This window comes from Bidens hawaiensis, unplaced genomic scaffold, assembly GCF_021521415.1.
Source record: "Bidens hawaiensis isolate Kalapana, Puna unplaced genomic scaffold, B.hawaiensis_p1.1 tig00051185_1, whole genome shotgun sequence".
Taxonomy (NCBI): domain Eukaryota; kingdom Viridiplantae; phylum Streptophyta; class Magnoliopsida; order Asterales; family Asteraceae; genus Bidens; species Bidens hawaiensis.
This window is the reverse complement of record NW_027499160.1, coordinates 8,137-26,503: the sequence shown is the minus strand read 5'-3', so window position 1 is coordinate 26,503 and position 18,367 is coordinate 8,137. Positions and strand designations below refer to the sequence as shown.

The window sequence follows — 18,367 nt, the reverse complement described above, 5'->3', positions numbered from 1 at the left end:
AGTATGTATGTTAGTTTTGTTTATTTAGATGTTTTTTAATAATCCGAGTCGGATCGTTTGAGCTACTTAAAATTTCCCTTCCATACCCTTACACGTAGCCCCGTTACAACCCTTTTTAAGTCCTCTTGATTTGAATTTGTGTCAACGCAATTTTATGGATGGATACCTGTTTATGAGTGATACTAAGAGCAGAGTGATACTAGCACATCTTTTACTAGTCCATATATTAAACCGAGAGGAGATTTATTATATTATGAGGTGTATGAGCATGTGTGCCTTAAACCGGAAACAAAGTACACTTCTCTGGGCGGCTCTATTGTTTTTATTATAGCACTTAACCGTATTTATGGGATATCAAACTAGAAAGTGTCATTCTGGGAAACTGAGTATGACCTTAAACCTTACTAGTATTAATGGCGATAATCTACATACCTATGATGGAGGTTGATGTTTGCTTTAGAGTTTGCTTGAGGGAAAACAAAAGATAAGTGTGGGGATGTGATAGTCGGTTAATTTGTATATGTTTTAGTTCATTTATTATTTAGTTTAAATCGTTTATTTTATCAACTTCGATACTTCATACGTGTATTACTGAATTTTAGGTCCAGGCATTAAAGTACTCAATTTGGACATGTGGTGGCACGGAATGAAGACCCGGGATGCCCAGCACGCGAAACGAGACAAGACAATAAAGTTTGCTGGTGACAAGGCCCATCGCGATACGCGATGGGCATGCTTGAGGACCCATCGCATACTGCGATGGGATTTAAAAATAATGTTGACTTCTGGTCCATCGCGATACGCGATGGACCAGTAAAGACCCCATCGCGCATCGCGATAGGGGATGCAGACGGAAAATTTAGGTTTATATCATATTCTTCATAATAAAGAACCCTAACTCCGTTTTTATCAACTAGAGGCGATTCCAGCAGTCCAAGAAGGCGATTTTCACCATCATTGCTCGTGCCAAGACCTTACACATGATCCATATCATCCATATTGAAGATTTAACGATGTCAAGGCTCGGCTAATCTCCTAGAATCGCACCCAGGATGTATAGTTTGTAATCTTTACAGTTTTTCTCATGTGATTAAGAACATTCTTGTATGATTATTGATGATTGATATATGATTATTGATGTTTGGTATTTTTGCTTGTTCAATCGGTTTAGGTTTATGTTAGTCTGAACGATTTGTTACCAGTTGCTAGATAATTGATCATATGGCTGTTTGGTTAGATTGAATACGATAAAACATACGATTGCCCTTAACCAAGTCACACTGGCAAGGACTGTTTGATAACCAGTGCCGTGTGTAAAGTGATTGTTGATGTCTAAGGTTTTGTCTGATTGATCAGTCTGTAGTTAATCGTTAATAGTTAATCTGTTAGGTTGCATGAGATAACTGTAGGTTGCTTACTTGAAATCCCGGGTGTGATTTGCTTTGTTAATTGCTTGAAACTCGTTTATTTGCGTGTTACTTAATTCTCTAAATTTACTTTAATTGCTTGTGTGATCAGCACTAAAAACCAGTTACTTCATAATATTAAAATCTGTACACGAATCACATTGACCACATACTCCTGGTGGATACGATACCTTACTTATCCTATCTAGGTAGTTTAATTAGGTTTTTGATTGACTTGAATGACGATCATCACTTCCAAAAGATTTAAAGGTAAAATCGTTTTAAACATTGCCTCTAGCGGTATAGCATCTTTATTACTTGAGGGAGGCAGAACCGCTCACTATAGATTTTTAATTCCTATAAATCTAACTGGGGATTCTACCTGTTCAATAACAAGAAATCCAGATATTTGCAACTTAATCAAGAAAACTGGTCTGATTATCTGGGACGAGGCTCCTATGATACATAAACATGCTTTTGAAGCCTTGGATATGACTTTAAAAGATGTTTTAAAAGGTGGTAACCGTCACAATTGTGAAGATCCATTTGGGGGTAAAGTTATTGTTTTTGGGGGTGATTTTAGACAAATCCTACCCGTGGTACAAAATGGGTCACGTAGTGACATTGTTAATGCTTCACCTAGTTCATCCCACATTTGGTCCGAATGCAAGGTTCTTAGGTTAACCAAAAATATGAGGTTAACGGTCGGATGTAAGGCATCAGATTTGGAAGACACCAGTAGATTTGCTGAATGGTTGTTGGAGCTTGGTGAAGGAAAATTTGGTGGTGACAATGATGGTAACGCCATTATAGAAATACCAGATGATCTTTTGATTGGTGATTCATCCGATTGTCTTTCTGATTTGATTGATTTTGTATATCCAGCATTATTGGAAAATTTTAATGATATTTCATAATTTCAAGGAAGGGCCATACTTGCACCTTTAAATGAGGTTGTCGAAGACATTAATGACAGATTTTTGTCTTTGTTTCCCAGAGAAGAAGTTGAATATCTTAGTTCTGATAGTACAGACAACTCTGATAGTGTTGATCCTGGTTTCGATCTAGCATTACACTCATCGGATTTTCTAAATGGTTTAAAGATCTCTGGTATGCCAAATCATAGATTGGTTCTAAAAGTTGGTGTGCCAATAATGTTACTAAGGAATATTGATCAGAAGAACGGTTTATGCAACGGAACCATATTACAAGTTATTAACTTGGGGGAGGCGTTTTATTGAAGTAAAGGAAATATCAGGTACTGATATTGGGTTTCACACTTACATAACTCATAGTGGTCTAACTCCTTCAGATAAGAAACTGCCATTCAAATTGAAACGAAGACAATTTTCTGTTGTGGTTTGTTTTACATTGACCTTAACAAAAGTCAAGGCCAATCACTAGCAAGTGTTGGCATATACTTGCGAGCACCGGTGTTTACACATGGTCAACTACATGTTGCTTTATCACGAGTGAAGAGTAGAGACAGTGTTAAAATGCTTATATTAGACAAGGAAGGAAAAGTTACAAATAAAACTACAAATGTCATTTATAACGAACTATTTAGTAATTTATGAAGTTCTCATTTTGAATCTATCTAATGATTGTAAAATGCATGTTATTTTCGTCTGAAAGTTATGTTTAACAAAGTTTTTATTTTGTTACCGACATTATTAACAATTGTATATCATCTTGTCGTCTCCACATGCATGTCTGAAATTATGTTTTCCACTTTCATATAACAGGTGGATTTTACATGATTTATATGTTTCCACATGTGGCGCCCACGAGTCAATAACCTAGTATTTTCATATAATAAAAAATTAAAAAAATATTAAATTTAATATTTCGGATAATTCGGATATCCGAACTATCCGAAAAATCCCAGAATTGCTATCCGAATCCGAATCCGAATTTTTGGATATCCGGGATTCGGATATCCGAATTTTTGGATGTTTGAAATTTCGGATAGTTCGGATTCGGATTTTCGGATACAGATTCGGATTCAGGTTCTTTTGAACACCCATAGTTTCAACCGGTATAGGTTAGCTAGTTCGGTTGATAACCTAATCAGTCATATATGTCACTGAAAATTCCTTCCCATCCAAAACCGGCTAAGAACCGAACCTGCTAATTGAGAAAAACCCGTTTTGACCTTTTTAACCCAAAACCGATTCGATTAATAATTGATAATACAAAAACTAGTTAACCAGCATTTGCACCTCTACATGGCCTTAGGCTATACGGTGTGAAACCTGTTTTGCCGTTGAATTGCTGAGGTGGCGGACGGTGTTGCCTGCAAACACCACCCCGTTGTTGTTGAGACCGCCTAAATTCACAATTCGGTAAGATTTTTGTGGAGATTTCCCTGATGAAATTGCCACCCAACTTCAACATCTTCCCCTTTTAAAAAGGGTGTTAATTTGTTGAATCCACACAGAGAAGAAAATAAAAAATTGGAATTTGAGGATGGCACTTGAGAAGATCGGAAGTTGCATGCTATTCCGGTGGAGTTGTGGAAAAGAAAGTGTACTTTTTTAACGTGATGTGCTTTGATTTAATATTTTAATTTCAATTCTTTAAAAAAAAACTTTTATAATTATTTAAGTAGGTTAAATAGCTTTTAGTTAACAACTTGTTTTTGTTAATATTTTTAAAAAAACTAAATACATAGATTTGTATTATATTTTTTTTATGAACATCCCGGTATATTTTAACGAAAACATATTTGTTTTGAAAAAAAAATATTTTTTTGGTCTCGTTAACGACCTTGATACGTGCTTTGGTCGATAAGCTTGTCATAATATCTACCTGACAACGAGAGATACTCGATATTTAATATTTTTTTAATTTTACTACCTGTACTAAAAATTTAATATTTTTATTTAAGTTATTAAATTAATTTTACTTTTATTATTATTATTATTATTTTATTTGAAAACGAAGGGTAGTGGTGAATTTGTGACAATTTCCATGGTATTATGAAAGATGGTGGGGGTGGAGTGATGCTGACATGACACTATAAAGTGAGAAACAAAATAACATCCACATCTTTTAGTCTTATACGCTAACCTCCGGGTAATTAAAACATGGGTCCAATGGTTTCACTTGGGTTATTTATACAAGTCAATAAAAGTCTTCATTGTGTGAACACAAGTACACAACCAATGAAAAATCAGAGTAAAACAAACATTTCAACCTTAAAACAAATGTAACCATTTTGCATCTTTGATACACAATCTACTTATTTATCAAAACCAAATTCATCAAATTACATACAATTAACCTTACAATAAACTTACATTTTACTTGGCAACAAATGGTTAGGTAAAAATATTTTCAAACTCGGCGCATGTGAAGATACTTGTATAATATCACCATGTTTGACAGGATGAACAGGATTAGAACCATCAATAAATATTTTTCCATCTTTGGTGTACCAATCAATGACCATGGTTTGTCTAGGTGTTATTGTTCCATGCATCAAACTCAAGTGGGCTGTGTCTTGAGAACCGGGCTCTCTTACCATGTACTGAAGATTTTTGGATAAAATTGGCATAGGAAACCCACCAGCTGATAGCATTGCTGCTGTTGACCCGGTGGCAGTTGAGACTCTTAGACCACTAGATCTGCAGTTGACTAGAGGCGAACTTGGTTGACCATCTTTCCTAAGTCTTTAAAAAAGTTAAAAATTATAAATAAGAACAGGTAGTTTCCAAAACTATTAGAGGTAAAAAAAGTCGTTTTTCATTACGGGTGTGCACGAAACCAAAAAAACTGAATTTTCGGTTAGTTTGGGTCTTGCATATGATTAAAACTGGAAAACCGAATGTATGGATTTTCATTTGTTTTTTTGTTTTTTTTTTATTTGAATGTCATGTAATTTATAAGCGGTTAATAAATAGTGTAACCTAAATATTTTGGCCCAAAATTTTCAAGCCCAAACGGTAAAACCAAAGCGAACCGTACCCAAACCGAAAATAACGAAACTTAACAGTTTTCAAAAGCTCAAAATCGGATCTTTAGTTCGGTTTCGGTTTTGCATGTGATTAAAACTGAAAATACTGCACAGAAAGGAATGTATGGATTTTCATTTTTGATTTTGAATGTTACGTAATTTGTAATAATATTAATCATTAATTAACAAAAAAGATTTAGGACCAAATTCATTATTCTGGGCCAATTTTTTTTCAGCCCAAAAAACCCAAGCCCAATTGGTAAAACCAAAAAACTCAAACCGAACCCAAGCCAAAAAAGAGAAAAACCTAAACTGAACAGTCTTCAATTTCGGTTTTTGGTTTGATTTGAGCCCAAAACTGAACCATGCACACCCCTAACTTTCATTGTGTTTTATCTCAAACTGGTCAAACTAGTTGACTAAAGAGGGGACCAATCAAACAGATTAAAAGTCAACCCAACATCTTTAAATATACCCTCCTAACTTGAGTTATTCAAAGATCTAGATTACTAGTGCAATAATATTGTTTTAGTAATAAAAACAAGAAAGTGTTTGTGGGTCAACCTAACCCGGCCCAAGCCTGTTTTGACCCGTTACCCAATTCACCCATGTTGCCAACACCATAAATAATACCTGAAAGAGAATCTAGAAATAGAAGCAGGAGATGAATCTGCAATTAAAATGTCATTAAGAGCATACGTTGATAATGGCATTGAGTTTACATGAATCGATATTCTTGATAGTTCAAAAGGAGATGTTTGACCCTCCAAGATGTTACTTAGTATCTGCAATATCCAATAATATATATGTAATCTTGTTACTTTACCTTTCAACAAATCAAACAAGTACAAAAAGCGTCCCTTAGTTCATATGTTGTCACGCTTTTCATATTTTCGCTTACAACTTAGGGACCATTTATTGTGTGAACTTTTTATGAATTGACAAAAACACCCTTACTATTAGAAAACCATTAATAAGTACATTTACTATTCGAAGAATTGTAATTTCTTAATTCTGTTCTTTTCTTATAAATATCACTTTATAGAGAAGCACGTGAAGTGTGACTACATATGAACTTCAGGGACATAACAAAATGTGTAATTTACCCATCATTATATTAAAACATCAGATTGTTACTGAAATTATATAATTTTTGAGATCCTATTTGACACACCAATTATGTATAAAAAAGTTGGTCTAATAGTATTCAGATCAATACAAACCATAGAGTACCATAAGTATCCATTTTGACTCGTTACCCAACCCGTCCAATTTGACACTTCCAGTGGCTATCATACCTAGAGGTGTAAACGAGTCAAGCCGCTCGTGTGCCACTAGAAATCAGCTCAGTAAAAGCTCAAACTGAGCCGATCTTAAACGAGCTCGAGCATAAAATAAGAAACTTGTTTAATAAACAAGCGCGGGCCTGAGCTTCAATTATCGAGCTCGAGCTAGCTCGTGAGACTAAAGGAGAGTCTGTTATTTTATATACTCTGTAATTTTTATTTAAGATAAATTTATATAGTAATTATTGTTATTTTAAAATTATGCTAAAAATAATCAAATAATATATATTATGTTATATATAAATATTTAAATATAAATACACATAAAAACAATTAAAATGTATAGAAATTATGTAATAAATAATAAATGAGCTGAGCTAAAAAAAAAACTATTCACGAGCAGAGCTCAAGAACGAGCCAAGCTTGAGCACTCGTAAGTTAAACTAGCTGAGCTCGGCTCGACTCGTTTACACCTCAAGTCATACCTGTTCAAAGTTTTTGACAGTTGCAGCACAAAGATAACCCGTGCTTCTAGTAGCATCAAACTCGTTACCCATTTCTTGCACCTAAGCAAATCACACGGGCCACAAATTAACATATATCAGGGGTATCCAAACTATTAAGAACGGGCTAACCTCGTGTGGTTGAGTGGGGTCCGAGTTTACTCCCAGTAACGGGATTGAATCGTTCATGAAATGGCTTGCCTGCAAAAGGGTCCCGTCGCCGCCTATGGCAACAACAAGATCCACATTTTGAATGGGTGGTGAAAGATTAGTACCAAAAGTAGCATCCCAGTCTATAGACTTTGTTTCTAGAATATTTTTGCAAAATTCGACGGCTTCTTTATGAACTCTAGACCTGTCTTCCAGATACTGCAATACCTGCAATGTTTAAAAGAAGAAAAATAAATTCCATCAAATATTTTTATATAACGCATTTAGATTAGTATATAACCGTCAAAGTAGGGCTGTCCAAACCGCTCGTCGCTTTGCTTGATTGTAAACGAGCCAGGCAACGAGCAAACGTCCGCTCGATTTAGTTCGGCTCCAATATTTTAATTTATTTTATATATAACTATATATGTACAAATTTATAATTTGTTTTTATAATTATCTGGAATATTGAATATTAAATATAATTTTTTTGATTATTGAATATTTTCAAGTACCTTAAATAACTAATAAGAAAACAATAATCATATTCAGTATTCGATAATTCAAAATTCAAGATAATTAGAATAACAAATTATATATTTGTGTATATATAATAAATATATATTTTTAATCATTAATTGTTTTATATATACATTATATCCAGCTTCAAACTTCAACTTTGTTAAAAATATGAAAGCTACTACTAGTTTTTCTAATTGATTTTAATGTACATTATATTCAACTTCAAACTTCAAACTTTTTTTGCTCGGTCGCTTGATTTTGGCTTGGATCGATGTTCGGTTTAATTTGTAAAGGAGCAAGTGCTTGCACATGAAAGAAACAACTAAACTAAACTAAAGCAGTGGCAGTTGTTTCGTTGGGTATTGCATGTACCTTAGGGTTTGTAGAACGAGAGACAGCGTAGTTTGATTGATATTGATAGGCGTCCAATGACTTGAGGAACAACAGAACACGTCTTCTTCCCATTGCTAATAACTAACTATTTACACCTCCCTCTCTTACAAATATTTAATTTATTTGATCATCAAATTCTGCCAAAAACCTTTACAACAGGCTTGCAAACTTTCTAAAAACGTCGAGTTGTGCTGGGTAGGTCTATAAATGAACTGAAAGTTTGGCGGGTTGTTTGTGAAACGTTTGACGAAAAGTTCGTTTATGTTCGTTTATTTAATAAACGAACGAATATGAACACATGTTCCGTTCGTTCATGTCCATGAACGTTCGTTTGTGTTCATTTATGTATTAACAGAAGATAATTAAATATTATTTGGATAAGTCATCTATTTTAAATTTTATTTGTGTTCATTTATGTATTTTCATTTTTATTCCTTTATGTTTATTTGTGTTCATTTACATTTGTTCATCTATGTTCGCTTACCTTTGTTCAGTTATGTTCGTTTAGATTTTAAACAAACGAACACTGAAAGGTCCGAGCCCAGGTGCGGGAGCGTGAATAATCATTATTAAACAACGGTGTACCAATCATTAGGGTTTTTAGAAGGAATGACAGCTGTCAGGTGGCGGCATGCCTATTAATAGAATAATTTAGGGCACGCATCCACACACAGAGACGAGAGAAAAGAGACACGACATACTTTACACTTTTCAGACCTAAAAGAATATTCCTGATTCAATGTGACGGCTGTCATAAGATTAGCACGGATAATACATTCCTTACAAGAAACCCTAATCGATTAACATTTGTATGAATCTTTTCTATAAATGGAAATATTTTGAGTGATTGTTTGTGTTTGTTACATTTATTGATCCTTAAGCGACAACTCTGTTTGTTTCTGATTCCGCCGTTAACAAACAGATTCCTTGCCCAAATTAGTAACCGTCATTAACATTCTTGTCAACAAATTTACTGTGTGGGTTATGACTTTATTGTGAGTGTGAGCGATCATGTAACGATTCCGACGAAACCAGGTATACCCTAACCGGTAGACGTTAGTTACGTCATATGTAATGTCGGGTACAAGAGTTACCATGGTAATTATACGAGAATACATAGTTCATTGTATTGATTGTACGTGAATATATAATTCACCGTATTGAATATGCGATCAAACGATCGATAGTTATTGAAACCCGAATGAATCGAGGGTTCAATTATAGACGAGATATATGATATTTAGTGATGTTACGAAGTATTAAAGCTTCGGGATAAGTGGATTAAAGCACAGAAAAAGGATTTCGATTTAATAGTACGTCGGTACGTTAAACGAAACCTTTAATACCAAACCGAGCAAGAGACGATCGATCAAGCCGAAAAAGATGCGTAATAACTAATAATATGACGTTTTAAGTTAATAAATGTCATGGATTAAGTTTTTAAATGGTTTTATATAAATTTCAATTTTTAGACCAAAAACGACCGTTTTAGCCTCGTTGTAAGCCGAATTAAACGTTTAACCGAGAAACGAACTGAACCAGATTATCCAAAACATTATCCGGATTTCGGATATCCAAATGAGTGGCCAAAAATGAACTTGTGGGACCCACCCCATCCACCCCATATGTCCGATCGGACCACACACATCAAAACACACTTCATTTTCTTTTTTTCACAACACAATTCATCAAACCTCCAATTCTCTCAAGACCAAGAGCCAAAAACCGAGATTTTTGACAAGAAAAACCGAGGTAAAATTGTGTTATGTACGTGTTTATGTTCGTTTCTTGAGTGTTCTTGCAAGGAAATGAGATTCCAAGTGAAAAAGGGTGAAAGCCCGAGATGGAACCGATTCTTGCATGATCAAGTGATGTATACGGGTTATACAAGGGATCTTGGTCCAAGAAAGGAGTTAAACGAATCAAAAACGAATTTTTACGGTTAAATCTTTGTTTTAGTATCATAACCGTAACCATGAAAGAAATGGCTTGATCGTGATTGTAACTTGCTTGGTATTGTGGTATGTTGTTTGTAGGCTCTGTATTTAGTGGTAGATAAGGCGGAAAGATGAGTTTGTAGCTTGTAGTGGCGGAAAACGAAAGGTATATTCGGTTATGTTCGGTTTTGGGAAATTTGGACAGATTGTTGATGCTTTAGAGTTAGATCATGAAATTTTACAGAGGTGTTAAACACATGAAAAGATGAGTTCTGTGAATTTTTGGATAAAGGATGAATATTTGGTGAATTTAATGCTCGGTTTTGGCCAAAAATGGTGAAAAATAGTTAAATATCATGAAAAATTCTGGAAAATTTCAGATAAGCTTTTCATATCATGTATAAGTCACACACAAAATTTGAGGTCCGTTGGAGAAGTCTAAGTAGGCTTTTCGGTTAAACGACTTCTAGGGATTTCTAGCTCGTTTTTGGAAAAAGGGCATGTAAAAGAAGGTTTTGGTTCTGGAAAAATTACAGGGGACTATGTGGATGGCAGGGGACATCCAGGAAAAATTTGGGATTTTTCTAAGGTCGTTTGGTATTTACGACATATTTAGTGTTTAAATGGTGTTTAAAAATAGATAAATAAATTTTAAATATAAGAATTAATTCTGGAAATATTTTTATAAAATTCCCCACTATTAAAAAGTGATTTGTGCAAAATTTCAAGATCCGAGAGTAAACGGATAATTAATCGTGCTGATTATCAAACTTTTAAAGTTAAAACGCGTAAATCGGTGAAGTTCGCTTAAGCGAGCTGACTGGTGTATAAAAACCTTAAAAATGGACTATTTTCATATAATTGAGTTAAACAAGTAAAAATGAATCATCCGAAAATAAGTCGGATGATTTGTGTATTTTTAACCGATTTAACGGTTTCCGGTACGCCAAAGACGGAAACGAGTCCCGCGGCCAATCGGGACGTCTAAACCGAGCTATAATTTCACATTTTAAATCAAATTATCTGACAATCACTATTTTCGGGTCGTGTGCAACCAAACTCATTTTTGAAACATAAAACGGATATTCGTGCTAGGCACGCAAAACGAGAAAACGACTAATAGAAATTGTGACCATGGAACTCTAAACGACATCACAATCTGAGTCCGGAGAAGTATTTCTGGGTTAACATTGCCCCCGGAACAGGTACAGTACTGGGTTAACAGTGTCCCCAGATGTACCGATTGATAAGGTTAAAGATTATATAAACAATAATTGTATAATAACGATCGTAGGGATCATATTACAGATTGGACGTGTTAATTGATAATGATTGTTGTTACCTGCTTGCATGTGCTAAGAAGAGTTTTAACGAGCCCCTTTTTACTGAACTGTTTTAAATATTTTCCCGGGGCGGAAAGCATGTTTATATCAAAATGTTTAAGTACATGCTGATCGCATGGAAATGAATGTATTTGTATATGTTTTATTGTACGGGAATCGTACGGAAATGTACTAAGATGGTAATTGTCTGAGTTGCTAACATTGTAAGGCCCCGCAACACGAGTGATTAGCTAAAAGCCGGTAGAGTGTGAAAAGTACTATTGGTCTGACAAACCCAACTGGTCCGGCATGGATTTGCTGATGTTTCCCAGCCAGTTGCACATGTCTATTTTGGGTGTTATATATATTTTGCTATGTAATGTTAGACATAGCGGTTTGGGGCAGTTCCGTGGACGGGGGATATGTCACGGGTCCGTGGGCGGGGGATATGCCACGGGGATTGTGTGTGATAGTCAGAGGTTTCACTTGTGGGCTCAGCATAATTACATCGCTAATATATGAGTTATCATAATAAATTGTCAATGTTTACTTAAATCTGTGAAACTCACCAACTATTCGTAGTTGACCCGTTTTCTTTTCATGCTTTCTAGGTACCCCCAAATTGGAATGAGTGATACGCGCTTGATGATGTGTGCTATTTGTGGAAGATTAAGGATCTATATTTTGCATTAAATATGTTAATGTACTATCGGTAAAACTTATGTTATAACACCTAGATAGTAACGAAACTCGGAACAATGTAATTCGTTTAAATTAATGTAGTGGTGTTTTCTTTATAAGCAATGCTGTTGATATCAGATGTGTCTGTTACATCCCGTGTATGTTTCCGCTGCGGTTACGGGGTGTTACAGAACTTGGTATCAGAGCCATTGGTTATAAAAGAATTAGGATGTCTTTAAAAGATACCTAAAATATAACCAGTAGCTCAAGTATTATAGGATCTGAATATCAACTAATAATATATAGTGACGAGAGCTGGATGAACTTGGGTGGACAAGTGAGTTATTATGGTCCGGAACATAATAACAGACTTGTCTGCACGAGGGAATTCAGGGGAAGTCACGGGGTACATTAATAGGTAAAAATGGCAACATATGTGTAAAGTATATAGTATTATTTATACGTGCTAATGTGTATATATATATGTACATATCTTGTGGGTACATGTATTGAGAAATGGGACCCGGATAAGGAACCGGGGAAGGAAATAATAAAAAGTACCGAGGATGCCGAAATTTCTAGAGCATCGGTTGATGATAAGTCTGACTTATCGGGCCATAGTTATGATAGTACCAAGTTAGATCTCCCGTTTGAAATTAACCAGAAATATCTAGTAACCGTCACTCCCAACCAAAATTGATGAATCCCTTACCCTACCAACATCGGTACCGTATATCCTAATAACCCCAGATGTTCACCCGAACCGTCGACCCTCACGTACGAACGGATCCGTACCTGAACCCATTCTTATTTCATTAAAGTAAAGGAGTAAATAAATAAAATAAAATAAAATAATATATTGAAAAATGTTTAAACATTAACCGACGTCAGGTTAAGTCCGTATGTTATTATATTTATGGGACATATATATGCTAGATGCCGGTATGTGTAATATATATGATAATATTTGGTGTGTATGTGTACCTGTTGTTATGATTGAGCTGGCAACGAGCTATACGGTGAGATTAGTATTGATTACTGCGTACGGGATGAGTACGGCAGAATGACATAAAAAGAGTAACTCCAATGATGGAGATTGACATGATTCAGTTGATTGCTCAAAGATAGCAGATGATGATACCGAACGTCTTATCACGGATCACTGCTAGTGTTGATGCAAATGTGATCACAGAATTATAGATCGAGCAATCACATGATTATGAATATTTCAATTCTTAGTGTTATTATTAAGAGTGTTAATGTCCCACCAAATACTATTATGACTACAAGTATTAGTTATAAACTAAACATGAATGGTAGTCGTAATGAATCAAATCCGGTATGAAGGACGTGTTTATTGGTTGTGTTAAGGGGATTATTAATGGTTTACTGTTGGTAAAGGGAGGAATAGATTAGCGAGTGGATAGAAAAGATCGAAATGGTTAAGGATATTGGTAAGAGTCTAGAACATTGTGTAGTGAAATATGCTACAGATATGTTGGGAGATTATGTTGTATCGTGATGGAACACGATGGTACAAAATTATAGTTAGAAAATTTTTGTTCGGATAATATGGCCAGGATTTAAAATTCTTGTGCTAGAGCACTTTTATTCGAGTAATTGAGTTCAGAGATTTGAAACTGAGCTATGAAAGATAGAAATGTTGTGTGCTGATCACTTAGAACGCGCTAATCGTTTAAAGGAAATGTCATGTCTGGTAACATGGCTAATTACTCCTGAAACTAAGCGAAGTAAGCGCAATATTGGGGGACTAACTCCATCGATAAGGAGTATAGTCAATCCTGTAAAATATACAACCTTTGGAAGGGTTGTGTCACAAGCCAGCATTGATATATTTAACTCTATGAGAAGTGGACTGGAAGGACGTTAGGTGAGACGTTGAGTGTTACAGAAGAGAAGTGATAAAGGCATAGTGCAAGATAGGCCTTTGAATAAGTAGGTATGTCCTACAACCCAGAATTATACTGAGACTAGTTCTGGTGTGAAACATGAACCGCATGAAGGGTCCTTCCCTGAATGTGGAAAATATGGTTATCGGCAGGAAGAAGAATGTCGAGTGATAGTAGGCCACATGTGTGGTAAAGATGGACGTAATGCCCTAATTGTAGAACAAATTGAAGCCAGGTGAACCGACAACCCCAACCCATTCGTGTACAACCACTCCGAACCCAACAACTTCAATAACAACCCATCCGAAGAAATCAAATTATGCCAAACAGTTGTACTTGCTATGAATGTGGCAGTACAGAACGTTTCAAGAGAGATTGCCCAAAGTTGAACCAAGGTGTTGTGGAAGATGAACCTCATGACAAGCATCAACCTCTGATCAAGCAAGGAACCGTGCTTTTGTGAGTAATTCAAATAAAGCACGTCATGGTCCAAAAGGGGTATTAAGTACGTTGTAGTTTTAAATCAATTGGCTTCAGTAATACTTTTACGGTCGTCGATAGAAGTTAGTTCCTGTTAACCTCCTACCCCTTGGAAAGATACCGATTAGTGAAACTATAGAACCCTATACTGTAGATTTGCTAACAGCAAATCCCTAAGGGTTAACTAAATGGTTCGGAATTGTCCTATTATCCTGAACGATTAACCTTTCTTTATTGACCTACGACCCGTAAAGTTAAGAAGTTGGGACGTGATAGTTAACATGGATTGGCTAACTCAACATGAAGCTGAAATCAAATATGAAAAGAAGATGATTAGAAGGAGAAACACATATATATAGAAATATATATGTGTTGGGTACAGAGAAATATAAAACATACAGAGAAAAGTGTACGGTATTATGTTACCACTCTAATCTCATCTTGAGGAGTTATAATATTTACGACAAGAAGACGTGGTATACTTAACAAACGCGATTGCCAAAGTATTTAAAGGAAGACATATAGAAGATATCCCGTTGGTACGCGAATTCCACAAGTTTTCCCAGAAAAACTTCCTGGATTACCGCCAAACCGACAGGTTGAATTCAGAATCGAATTAATGTCTCAAGCTGGCCCTGTTGCTAAAGCACCCTACCGAATTGCACCGTCCGAGATGCATGAATTATCCAATCAGTTACAAGAACTGTTGAATAAGACTTTATACGACCCAGTTAGTCACCATGGGGTGCACCAGTTTTAATTGGGAAATGAAGGACGGAAGTGTTAGGATATGTGTTGATTAGGGAGAATTGAATAAAGTGACGATCAAGAATAGGTATTCACTTCATCAAAGTAAATGACCCGTTAAACCAACTGCAGAGGGCGATTTGTTTTTTTAGAAAATTGGTCTTAGATATAGTTATCGTCAAATGAAAAAATCCGAGAGGAGGACGTTGCAACAACAGCGTTTCGGACTCACTACGGCCATTTTGAATTCTTAGTTATGCCTTTCGGGTTAACAAATGCGCAGGCAGTATTCATAGAACTCAGGAATCGAGTCTGTAAACTTTATTTTGACAAATTTGTCATAGCATTCATTGATAATATTTTGATATATTTGCAACGTAAGGAAGAGCACGATCGACGGTTAAGGAAAATTGTGGAAGTGTTAAAGCAAGATGAGCTATACGCGAAGTTTTCGAAATGTGATTTTGAATAAAGAAGGCATAATCCCTTGGTCATGTTGTAAAGCAACAAGGATTACGCAAAGATCCAAATAAGATAGAAACCGTTAAAATTGTGCCAAGCGCCGATTTTAAGTCTCCCCGATGGAGACGATGGTTTTGTCGCGTATTGTGACGCGTCGCGTAGAGGGTTAGGATGCGTGTTGACGCAGTATAATAAGGTCATAGCCTATACTTCCCGACAGTTAAAAATACACGAGTAAGATTTCACTACTCACGACTTATAACTGGGAGCGGTTATCTTCGCACTTAGAATGTGGAGACATTATCTCTACGATGCGAAGTGCACCATCTTCACCGATCATAAAAGTTTGCATCACATATTCGATCAGAAAGAACTAAACATGAGGCAACGAAGATGGGTTGAGTTGTTAAACAATTATGACTGTGACATCCATTACCACCTGGCAAGGCTAACGTCATAACCGAGGCCTTGAGTAGGAAAGATCGGGTTAAGCCATTGCGAATGAGGGCGTTGGGGATGATAGTCCAGTCGAACTTTTCGGATCTGAGTCGAGTCGCTCAACGTGAGGCGTTGAAGGAGGAACAATTGGAAAAGAAGGAACCTTACGGCAATGAGGAGAATTTCGAACAGCGCGTGGACCTAAATTCTCTACTTCAAAAATCGGGTTTGGATCCCGACCCTCCATGACCTTCGTGAATTAATCATTGACGAAGTGCATAGATCGAAATAATCCATACATCCAGGATCGGATTTGACTATTGATGATACTGATATCTGAAAGGATTTTTATTAATGGCCGAGTTTGGAGAAAGGTATGGTTACGTGTGTTGGTGAATATTGAGTTATGCCAGAGATAAGGCTGCACACCGAAAACCCTAGGGAACGCCACGACGACAAAAAAAAATTCGCCAATGATAGTGGGAATATATTACAATGAATTCTTGCCCAAATTCCTGATGGTGAAATGGTATCTCGTCGTGGAGTACCATTTTCAATGATCTCAGATCAAAATAGTCATCCTACTTCCATTATTGGAAGGCGGGGAAGGAAGCATCGAGAGCTTGAAGCTTTCTATGGGTGAAGTAATTATCACCAATTTGTAAATTGAAAATGGGCGTCAATCAAGCCATAAGATTTGAATTGATTAGAGAAACAACCAATCGGGTTTATAATATTTAAGATGAGTTGAAAGCATCGCGAGATTGGCAAAGGATTTATGCCAACATTCATAGGAAACCATTGTCATTGGAAAGAGGTGACAAGGCATTTTTAAAGGCATCACCTTAGAAAGGCGATATGAGGTTTGCCAAAAATGAAAATAGCTTCTTAATATATTGGGCCTCATGAGATTATCTCCATGATTGGTCACTTAGTTTATTGATTAAAGTATTCCAAGAGCTAAGTACTATACATGATATTTTGCCATGTATACGGATTGAAAAGTGCCTAAGCGATGAGGCAACGAAAGTACTAGTAATAGGGGTACTCATAGAAGACATGTTTGATATCATAACTAATTCCGTAGAGATAGTAGACGGGAAAACTAAACAGTTTGGACATACCAAGCGTTATTAATTAGGATTAAGTGGAAATTCACAGCGAGGACCAGATTATACTTGGTAACGCGATGGTGAATTCTGAAAGAAAAACCCCCCACCTTTCTCTCGAAAGGAGATAGTGGGCGTGTAAAATTTCGAGGACGAAATTTCTTAACGGGGGGAGAATGTAACGATTCCGACGAAACCAGGTATACCCTAACCGGTAGACGTTAGTTACGTCATATGTAATGTCGGGTACAAGAGTTACCATGGTAATTATACGAGAATACATAGTTCATTGTATTGATTGTACGTGAATATATAATTCACCGTATTGAATATGCGATCAAACGATCGATAGTTATTGAAACCCGAATGAATCGAGAGTTCAATTATAGACGAGATATATGATATTTAGTGATGTTACGAAGTATTAAAGCTTCGGGATAAGTGGATTAAAGCACAGAAAAAGGATTTCGATTTAATAGTACGTCGGTACGTTAAACGAAACCTTTAATATCAAACCGAGCAAGACACGATCGATCAAGCCGAAAAAGATGCGTAATAACTAATAATATGACGTTTTAAGTTAATAAATGTCATGGATTAAGTTTTTAAATCGGTTTTATATAAATTTCAATTTTTAGACCAAAAACGACCGTTTTAGCCTCGTTTTAAGCCGAATTAAACGTTTAACCGAGAAACGAACTGAACCAGATTATCCAAAACATTATTCGGATTTCGGATATCCAAATGAGTGGCCAAAAATGAACTTGTGGGACCCACCCTATCCACCCCATATGTCCGATCGGACCACACACATCAAAACACACTTCATTTTCTTTTTTTCACAACACAATTCATCAAACCTCCAATTCTCTCAAGACCAAGAGCCAAAAACCGAGATTTTTGACAAGAAAAACCGAGGTAAAATTGTGTTATGTACGTGTTTATGTTCGTTTCTTGAGTGTTCTTGCAAGGAAATGAGATTCCAAGTGAAAAAGGATGAAAGCTCGAGATGGAACCGATTCTTGCATGATCAAGTGATGTATACGGGTTATACAAGGGATCT

At 36.0% G+C, this 18,367-nt stretch overlaps 2 protein-coding genes across 2 annotated transcripts; one reads left to right on the top strand and one right to left on the bottom strand.

Moving 5' to 3' along the window:
• Window positions 1-1,645: 1,645 nt before the first annotated feature.
• On the top strand, window positions 1,646-3,204 carry LOC143598886 (uncharacterized). The gene is made up of 3 exons (XM_077076984.1): window positions 1,646-2,243; window positions 2,331-2,516; window positions 3,152-3,204. Exons 1-3 carry the CDS (start codon window positions 1,646-1,648, stop codon window positions 3,202-3,204), a joined length of 837 nt encoding a protein of 278 aa, XP_076933099.1.
• Window positions 3,205-4,696: 1,492 nt separating this feature from the next.
• LOC143598883 (putative NADH kinase) lies at window positions 4,697-8,377 on the bottom strand. Its single transcript, XM_077076981.1, has 5 exons — window positions 8,198-8,377; window positions 7,286-7,531; window positions 7,136-7,216; window positions 5,998-6,149; window positions 4,697-5,080 (listed from the first exon to the last, which is right to left on the bottom strand). Exons 1-5 carry the CDS (start codon window positions 8,288-8,290, stop codon window positions 4,705-4,707), a joined length of 948 nt encoding a protein of 315 aa, XP_076933096.1. The 5' UTR covers window positions 8,291-8,377; the 3' UTR covers window positions 4,697-4,704.
• Between the last annotated feature and the right edge of the window lie 9,990 nt (window positions 8,378-18,367).